The following is a 10,143-nucleotide window of genomic DNA, read 5'->3' on the forward strand; positions in this document are numbered from 1 at the left end:
AGCCTTGATAAGTCTGTAACCCAGAGCTGTCACACTGCTGGAGAACTTCGGACCTCCCGAAAGATCCACCAGCGTCTCCCACTCGGCTCCCGTGGCGAAGTCGTCCATGATCACTGGTTGTGGCTCTAAACTCTCTTTAGAGCTTGCAGGGTATGAGAGTACAAACAATCCATTCAATCCGCTGGCTTCACTCACACCGGCTTCTTCAGTTATAAAATGATCTGGAACTCCACAATCGACTTCCATAGCACACTCATCGAAAAGTGCAAACAGTCCATTCGATCCTCTGGCTTCACCCACACCGGATTCTTTATTTATAAAACGTTCTGGAACTTCACAACAGTCGTCCACCTCACACTCTTCGAAAAAAGGCTGAGGGACACCCCTTACAGAGCTCTTCTTATAAACTCGACTCATTGTTGCGCATAGTCCTTTCAAGAAAGATAACTGACCCCTAACACAAAATGTATTTAAACACATTTCAACCCTTGCCAGTCATTTGGGGACAACCCCTCCTAAACACCTACGTCAACTTTCGTTTTGGCCCACCCCTCCGTTTAGGGGGTGTTCTGAACAAATGGCGGGGGTAAATAAACCCACAACGCGGGGGCAAATAAACCCCCCCTTCTGTAAAAGATCTTATGTTTTATGACCCCCCCTCATAAAAAAGATCAAAGGAATCGAGATCAAAGAAAAGAGCCCCATACTAACTACTGGGTTGGTCGACATGGATATTAAAGTCACCGGTGAGTAAGAGACGGGTAGAAAGGGAAGAGGCAATGGTGAGGAGTTCAGAGAGATCAGACAGAAAGGAGGGGTGTGGCTTCGGTGGGCGGTAGAGTAGGAGTGCAGTTATGGAGTTGGGGAGTGAAAAGGCGAGGTATTCGAAGGATGACATGGGTGGGAGGTTGAGGTCCAGTACAGTGACAGTTAGGGTGAGTTTGTGGAGAGCAACGAGACCACCCCCTCGCTTGGAGAGGCGGGGTTTAGCGATGTAGGTGTAATTAGGGGGGGTGGCCTGGTTGAGTGAGTAGTAGTCCGAGGGTTGTTGCCAGGTTTCAGTGAGGAGAAGTATGTCCAGGTTGTTGTCCAGTATCAGTTCAGATATGACAGGGGATTTGTTGGAGAGAGAGCGAGTGTTCAACAGTGCAAGGGAGATGGATGGGGGAGCAGGAGGGAGAGAGCGGAGGTTTGAGGGGTCAGCGGTGCGGTGTGGGGTGATGACAGGTGAGCGAGAGTTAGTCCAGAATGAGGGGATGTTTGTGCCTTCAGGGTGGTGTAGAGTCCGGTGTCGATGTTGCTGGGAGCCTCGGTGGATGTAGCGGCGGCGGCGGAGAATGCCTGCCTTGGTGGCGGCGGTGGCAGCAGCAGCAGTGAGGCGATGGTTATGGTTCAGTGAGTGAAGGTCAGTGGCAGTATAGGTGAGTATGATGGGCGGGGGTCCAGGGCAAAACGATAGGAGCAGCAGGAGGGTGAGTCCAAGTTGGAGATGAAACCAGAGTACAGGTGGGAGTAGTTCAGTGGATAGGTTGGGAGTGACTAGTAGTTGGTGGGCAGTGAGTTGTGTAAACATGGCAGTGAACCAGAGTGACAGCGTGGTGTTGTTGTTGTTGTTGTCATTTGTATTGCTAGCTTGGGACTGAACCCGCGCGGCCAGCCAGCCTAACCGTGCCATGCCAGCGACCAAATCCTGCAGTAGTGAGTGAAGGCCGGGAAGGACTGACACTCACCCGCGGAGATGGCAACCCCCAAACCGGGGAGGGAGTGGTGGCTACCTCCCGGGACGGGGGTAGTAGCACAGCACAGCCAGGCTAGCGATGTCTGAGAGCGGCGCGCAGCGGGTCGGTCAGCAACACAAAGCCGGGGGACAGGAACGATGAGGCGGTGAACACTGCAGTCCGGTAGTGGAGGCGATGGATACTGTAGTCCGGTAGTGAAGGCGATGGATACTGTAGTCCGGTAGTGAAGGCGATGGATACTGTAGTCCGGTAGTGGAGGCAGTGAGGGGCGGGAGGTGGCGGGGGGGAAAGCAGCGGAGGTCGGCGAAAAGTCAAACAAAACAAAGTGGAAAAATACTTGGAAAAGAAAAGAAGAAAAATAAAAAGCGGAGACCTCCGGGGGAAGACGGGCACACAAAACAAGGTAGACGCCGAAAACAAGAAACCAGGACAGGATACAAAAAGACAGGATACAATAAGACAGGACCGGGAGACAGAAGCGGCAGTCACAGCGCTTGGCGCCAGCGTGCTCTGAACCCGGAAACAGCAAACAGCTACGGCAAACGCAAATGGATCTGGGTTTACATGTAAACAAGAGTATCCTGTTGATACCTTGTGGAGAGAGTTTGTGTATTTGGAAATGAATGTCTCGGGCCTATTCCCGCTTTGCCTCATGGTGATTTGCTATTCCAGGATAATTTCGACTTTAGTGAATATCAAAAGCACAAAGAAGCATAGGGTCATCAAACTGATATTAGTTATAGTAGCTGTCTTTTTCTGCTTCTGGGCCCAATATAATGTTGTCATTTTTCTACGTTATCTGCAATATCAGTTGTATTTCACTGACTGTATGGTATTACAAAAGATAGATCTGGCTATGCAGTGGACAGAAGTGATAGCATTTACACACTGCTGCTTGAATCCAATTATCTATGCCTTTGCTGGACAGAAATTCATGACATATTACTACTCCCTCTGCGATGACGCAGACTTATTAACAAAAGAAACACCCATGACAATAGCAGTTGTTGTCATAGTAATTTCAGGGCAGAAATGTCCCGAACTGGTGCTTTGGAGCGTTCCATTGCCAGAAGGCACTAAAGTGAACAATATAGGCTAGCATGATAAAGGCTAGGAGAGGCTAGAAGTGTGGATTTACCAAGGAAATGATACCTACAGTGTTTCAGTTTTCAAACTATTGACAGTCATGATAGTTTGCATTACAATGTGTCTTGTTGATGTGAATTGGAGGCTATCAATGTATCTTTCTTCCACATTGTCCTATTATGATCTACAGAAATCAAAACGTGAAAACGTCTCCCCAACGTGACATAGTGGTATTATTCTCTCTTCCTGGTGCCATTGTTGAACATGTGGAATTGGTTTGGAAGTCCATGTGCCGTTATTGCAATAAACAAAATCCTTTGTATTTTACACCAAGGCCATGCATCTCCTCCCTGAAGGCTTTTAATCACCCCCTATGACATGCAGAAAGCACATGATGAATCAGGGTTATTTAAAGACAGCAGTTGCTGAACATTCTCTCTGCTATCTGCCTGTCCAACAGGAGCCCAACGCTACCATTTACTGTAGGTATCATTTCCTTGGTAAATCCACACTTCTAGCCTCTCCTAGCCTTTATCATGCTAGCCTATATTGTTCACTTTAGTGCCTTCTGGCAATGGAACGCTCCAAAGCACCAGTTCGGGACATTTCTGCCCTGGAATTACTATGACAACAACTGCTATTGTCATGGGTGTTTCTTTTGTTAATAAGTCTGCGTCATCGCAGAGGGAGTAGTAATATGTCATGAATTTCTGTCAAGCAAAGGCATAGATAATTGGATTCAAGCAGCAGTGTGTAAATGCTATCACTTCTGTCCACTGCATAGCCAGATCTATCTTTTGTAATACCATACAGTCAGTGAAATACAACTGATATTGCAGATAACGTAGAAAAATGACAACATTGTATTGGGCCCAGAAGCAGAAAAAGACAGCTACTATAACCAATATCAGTTTGATGACCCTATGCTTCTTTGTGCTTTTGATATTCACTAAAGTCAAAATGATCCTGGAATAGCAAATCACCATGACGCAAAGCGGGAATAGGAGGCCCAAGACATTCATTTCCAAATACACAAACTCTCTCCACAAGGTATCAACAGGATACTCTTGTTTACATGTAAACCCAGATCCATTTTTCCCTTCATCGGTCAGTGTGAAGACGATTGTGGGAAGAGCGGCACCCATGCTGAGGGCCCACACAATCATAGACAGAGCTATCCCACATCGGACTGACCTGTGCCTGGCCATGGTATGAGTATGAATTATGACCACATAGCGGTCCAAAGTCATGATCACCATGAAGAAGATGCTGCCATAGAAACCCAGGACATACAATCCTGTCACCAGCCGGCACATGAAGTCCCCAAAGACCCATTCTGCTGTGGCGGCATAGTGAGACAAGAAAGGCAGAGAGATGACAAACAGAAGGTCTGACATGGACAGGTTGAAGAGGCATATGTCTGTCATGTTGCTCTTGTGGCGGTACTTCACCAGGACACACACCACCAGGCCATTACCGATGAACCCGATGATGAAGACCAAGCTGTAAAGAGTGGGGAGGAACACCCGTCCAAACTTCTTCACGTTACCATTGTTGCATAGTTGGCCTGCTTGGCCATCAAGCGTATCTTCATTATAGTAGTCCTCATAATTATATGTTGTACTCTCTGCAGAAAGTAAAAATAGTTGTATTATTTTTGTTTAGCCTTACAGGTGCATCTCAAAAAATGGGAATATTGTGGAAAAGTTCATTATTTTCCGTAATTTAATTCAAAAATTGAAACTTTTATATATTCTAGAATCTAGAATCTAGATTCATTACACATGAAGTGAAATATTTACTTTTTTGTTTTAACGTTGACGATTATGGCTAACAGCTCATGAAAATCCAATATCTCAAAATATTCGAATATTACATAAGACAAAAAAAGGATTTATAAAATATAAATCCTGACCTGAAAAGCATGTTAATTTATGCTCTCTATACTTGGTCTGGGCATCTTTTGCACAAAATACTGCATCAATGCGGCGTGGCATGGAGGCAATCAGCCTGTGGCTTCCCTTACACATCAGCAGTGCCACAGGCTGATTGCCTCCATGCCACGCCGCATAGATGCAGTAATTTGTGCAAAAGGAGCCCAGACCAAGTATTGAGTGCATACATTAAAGATACTTTTCAGAAGGTCAACATTTCTGTATTATAAATCTATAAATCTTTTTTTGATTGGTTTTATGTAATAATATTATTCTAATATTTTGAGATACTGGATTTTTGACTTTCATGAGCTGTAAGCCGTAATCATCAACATTAAAACAAAAAAGGCTTGAAATATTTCATTTCATGTGTAATGAATCTAGAATATATTAAAGTTTCACTTTTTTTGTTAAATTACAGAAACTTATGAACTTTTCCATGATATTCAATTGGTTTGAGATGCACCTGTATTAAGTCATCTTTGTGTCCCTGGATCAATACTAGATGTATTTTACTAGCAAGTCAGCACAATAAATAAGTCATAAAGATTACTGGGCTGCTCTGACACCTACAGGTGTATGCAATATTTCTGCCTTCAGACATGAAAACAAGTCCTCACAAGTTAAGTATTAAAATCAGAATTGAAATTAAAAGGCTATACTTATACTACTCCATACATACAATAATGCATTGTTGTTCATCTTTCTACAGTATCATATCATTTGGACATGACTTGTTAAATCTATTCATAAATCAATATGTGTTTCTCTTAAGAGAAGAAGAATAGTAAAAGATTAAATTATAGCCTAATAAGGATATATTTTAGAATTTAGTGTAGGTTTCCTCTTCTCCTGTTTTGTATCAGAATATGTACTCACCTGACATAGACATGATCAGTAATCAGTGGCTCTTTGGTGTTGTCTTTCTTAATGTAAGAATCGTCAACCCGGTTGTTGGATTTTGATTGGCTTAGGGGTGGAAAAAGTGTTATGTCTTTGTCTGCAACAAACCGAAAAACCTCAAACATTTCCTGTTTGGGGATTTCTTTTTTCTTTTAGGAAATATCCCGCTGGGACCGTACTGAAACATATGCACTGACTGCAATGTAAGTCGCGTTGGATAAAAGCGTCAGTTAGATGGCATTTATTATCATTATTATTATTATTATTATTATTATTATTATTGTTATTATTATTATTATTATTGTTGTTGTTGTTGTTGTTGTTGTTGTTGTTGTTACGAATGAACTACCTTCTGAGTATTACTATACTGTCGCTGCAACTTCCTGTACTCACAGTAGGAGGTACTGTGAAATGATCATAAAAGTCACATTTCATACACATTTTCTCTAGACTCACGTGTTTCCCTCCACTACTGTATATATCCTGAAATGGTCATAGATATTAATCTCTCAGACAGCATCAATAGAGTTTGCACATGTAGCAATATTGTATTCATTCATGTGTTCCCTGTTTAAGTTTAATGAAGCAGCAGCTATGCCTGGGGTCCACAACACACATGACCCAGTCCAGAACATTACTTTACATTTACATTTACATTTTTGGCATTTAGCAGACGCCTTATTCCAAAGCGACTTACAATCAATACATTTGAATACTAAGCATGTGAATCAGCAATCCACCATTCGTTGCAGGAAGAGTAATCTAGCTCGGGCCCGGGGCCACTGATAGAAGAAAACACCTTCTCCCTATCGTCTTCTACTAAAAAATATATATATAATCTGGAGAAACTGAGAAACAGTACAAGGGGGGCAATAGAAGTTCTTAGGGACACAGTAGAGGGGAAAGCGGGTGTCTTTAGGAGACGTAGTGGTGAGGGTCAGAAGATGTCTCAGGAGGAGCAGTTAAGATGTAACCTGAAGAGATGGGTCTTCAGTCTACGACGGAAGATGGGTAGTGACTCAGCCGTTCTGACGGCCGTGGGGAGCTCATTCCACTAGCGGGGAGCCAGTGTTGTGAAGAGACGTGATCGGGCAGCCCGACTGCTGTGTAGAGGAGGTGGGGCCAGTCGGCCAGCCGAGGTGGAGGAGCGGAGTGAGCGGGCAGGGGTTTGGGGGGTTACCATTTCCTTCAGGTAGGCAGGGGCTGTCCCTTTAGCTGCCTGGTATGCAAGCACCAGGGTCTTGAATCTGATGCGAGCTGCTATCGGGAGCCAGTGCAGGGTGCGAAGGAGAGGGGTGACATGCGAGTATTTGGGGAGGTTGAATACCAGCCGGGCAGCAGCATTCTGGATGAGCTGCAGAGGTCTAATGGCTGAAGCGGGGAGCCCAGCCAGGAGTACATTGCAGTAATCCAGGCGGGAGATGACCAGTGCCTGGGTCAAGAGTTGCGCTGCCTCTCTGGTAAGGAATGGTCGTATCCTTCTGATGTTGTAGAGGAAGAATCTGCAGGAGCGAGCCGTTGCTGCAATGTTCTCCGCACAGGATAGTCGGTTATCCAGGATCACTCCAAGGTTCTTGGCTGTCAGGGAGGGCGTTACAGTAGAGTTCTCCACTGTGATGGAGAAGTCTTGGAGAGGGCAGGCTTTCCCGGGGATGAAGAGGAGCTCGGTCTTGTTAAGATTGAGCTTGAGATGGTGGTCAGCCATCCAAGTTGAAATGTCAGCGAGACATGCTGAGATACGGGTTGCCACGTGTACATCAGACGGGGGGAAGGACAGGAAGAGTTGAGTGTCGTCTGCGTAGCTGTGGTAGGAGAGCCCATGTGAAGAGATTACCGAGCCAAGAGACTTGGTGTAGAGGGAGAAAAGTAGGGGCCCTAGGACAGAACCCTGGGGTACTGTATTAAAGCTACATATTAAAGAGCTGTAATTCCTAAACCCTTCCTTCAATTTGGATGTGAATACCCTTACCCTAAAGCTGAGAGTCTGCACTTTAAGCCCATATTCATTATCTAACTAGCTTGAAGATGTTTTGGTAAACAGTTAAAATAACACAAATTCTGTCTGTGTCCAAATATGGACCTAACTGTATATACTCTCGCTTGTACAACTACATAAACTGGGCTAGTATCATCATAGCCAGGCTACTAGCAATTCCTATCTATTAGCCCAGCTAGCCAGAGGCCCAAATCCATAAATTCCATCCCTGAATATGCTTAGAGCTATTAATCTGGAATCTACAGTTGTCAGTAGTGATGTGAAAGCTTGCTCTATTGTGGTGAAATACTTGAGATTTATTCTATGAGATATGTTTAGCATGTGAAGTGTCATTTACTTAGAGATACAGAAAAGGATTTGGAATAACCAATTTCATAAATTGAAAGAGTCACAGCGAGAATCAATTGTAACCATATACAAAAAAAGTGATGTCCAATTTGCTTAGCACTCATCTGGGCTCACTATTCCTTTAAATGAAGTTCAATTGAACGCCACACCCACTGCACTGGATTGTTGAGGTTATGAATGCCACGCCTACTGCAGCATTAAGGGCAGGTGACTGCCCTATATAATCAGCATAATTTACTCCGAAGGCATTGTGTTCAAGGTGAGTACGGTAAGCTAGAATGTCTGTGTTGTGCTGTAGAGTAATAAAAGCAAGTAGGTCATGCTGCTGTCACTAACACAACTGAATTACTCTTAAAAATAGTTGACCTCATGTGATTTGTGTGACATATTTGTTTCAGGGTGTTGTTTAGCAAACATTCATTTCAAAGAAGAACGTCCATTGCCAACTGCTGAACGATGGTAAGTATACCTCCTTGAACTGATTAAGTTGTTTGAAATGTAAGGTGCATTTCTTTCTGAAGTTCTGCTTGCACACTAACACAGTATTTGGATCCTCAATTAATTCAGTTTGACATGTTGAGCCCCACCATTCCTATCACAGTAATCCTGTTGGTACACAATTTAGATAAATGGTAGCTGGTACAGAATGACAACGATTTGACTTGTTAGTCTAAGATTAAGTGTTTTTCTTAACAGAGGGAGTGCATCTCTGTACACATCGGCCAAGCAGGTGTCCAAATGGGCAATGCATGCTGGGAGTTGTATTGCCTGGAACATGGTATCCAGCCAGATGGGACAGTCCATGCAGGCTCTGGTGCTGTTTCATTGGCTGACTCATCATTTGGAACCTTCTTCAATGAGACTGGGAGTGGGAAATATGTTCCCAGGTCTGTTTTTGTTGATCTGGAGCCTACAGTTGTTGGTAAGGATTTGCAATCTTGCCCTACACTGGTAGATGGTTCATAGAACTGAAATGACACTGCATTACATGTAGTCTGTGTTTGTAGCATGTGAGGCCTAACTTCTCTTGTGTGGTACTCCAATGACTAGTTGCCTTGATTTATTTTCTATCCAGCTCCCCAGGTGTCCACAGCAGTGGTGGAGCCCTACAACTCCATCCTGACCACCCACACCACCCTGGAGCACTCTGACTGTGCCTTCATGGTGGACAATGAGGCCATCTTTGACATTTGCAAGCGTAACCTTGGAGTGGACCGGCCCTCTTATGGAAACCTCAACCGCCTCATCGCCCAGATTGTCTCCTCAATCACCGCCTCCCTACGTTTTGACGGAGCGCTGAATGTAGACTTGACCGAATTCCAGACTAATCTGGTGCCTTATCCCCGTATCCACTTCCCCTTGGTAACTTATGCTCCCATCATCTCGTCAGAAAAGGCCTACCATGAGCAGCTATCTGTCCCTGAGATCACCAATGCCTGCTTTGAGCCAGACAACCAGATGGTGAAGTGCGACCCTAGGCGGGGCAAGTACATGGCATGATGCCTGCTGTACCGCGGTGACGTTGTGCCCAAGGATGTCAATGCCTCCATTGCTGCCATCAAGTACCGCCGCTCTATCCAGTTTGTGGACTGGTGCCCCACTGGGTTCAAGGTGGGCATCAACTACCAGCCGCCCACAGTGGTGCCAGGGGGAGACCTGGCCAAGGTGCAGAGGGCTGTGTGCATGCTGAGCAACACCACTGCCATAGCGGAGGCTTGGGCAAGACTGGACCATAAGTTTGACCTGATGTATGCCAAGAGGGCCTTCGTACACTGGTATGTGGGTGAGGGCATGGAGGAAGGGGAGTTCTCTGAGGCCAGAGAAGACATGGCTGCCCTGGAGAAGGACTATGAGGAGGTGGGGCTGGACTCTGGTGACTGCTGTGAAGATGATGAGGAAGAATATTAAACCCTGTCCAGTCTTCAGTGTTTATACTTGTTCTCAGCAATCCCTTGTCTAAACGTTTATTAATAAATCCAGAAGAATTTGCACTTCATTGGTTTGTTCATCCATTCAAAGCATACAAATGTTTGGTTGCATCTGTCCAAGTTTCCTTTAAAAATAACAACAACTAAGCTATGCAGCAGGGCTTACTTAAGATTGTGTAGCTACTAGGTTTTGTGGATTGACATGTACT

At 44.8% G+C, this 10,143-nt stretch overlaps 2 protein-coding genes across 2 annotated transcripts; one reads left to right on the forward strand and one right to left on the reverse strand.

The window, feature by feature from the left end:
- Positions 1-3,538: 3,538 nt before the first annotated feature.
- On the reverse strand, positions 3,539-5,651 carry LOC308164359 (C-C chemokine receptor type 2-like; the record flags this gene model as incomplete). Its single annotated transcript, XM_080538466.1, has 2 exons — positions 3,539-4,452; positions 5,639-5,651. The coding sequence occupies 2 exons, from the start codon at positions 5,649-5,651 to the stop codon at positions 3,539-3,541; spliced, it is 927 nt and encodes a 308-aa protein (XP_080394592.1).
- Positions 5,652-8,781: 3,130 nt separating this feature from the next.
- LOC308164360 (tubulin alpha-8 chain-like) lies at positions 8,782-9,914 on the forward strand (the record flags this gene model as incomplete). Its single annotated transcript, XM_080538467.1, has 3 exons — positions 8,782-8,893; positions 9,082-9,467; positions 9,540-9,914. 3 exons carry the CDS (start codon positions 8,782-8,784, stop codon positions 9,912-9,914), a joined length of 873 nt encoding a protein of 290 aa, XP_080394593.1.
- Between the last annotated feature and the right edge of the window lie 229 nt (positions 9,915-10,143).

The sequence above is a fragment of the Nansenia antarctica genome (assembly GCF_963989245.1).
Source record: "Nansenia antarctica genome assembly, chromosome: 8".
Classification (NCBI taxonomy): domain Eukaryota; kingdom Metazoa; phylum Chordata; class Actinopteri; order Argentiniformes; family Microstomatidae; genus Nansenia; species Nansenia antarctica.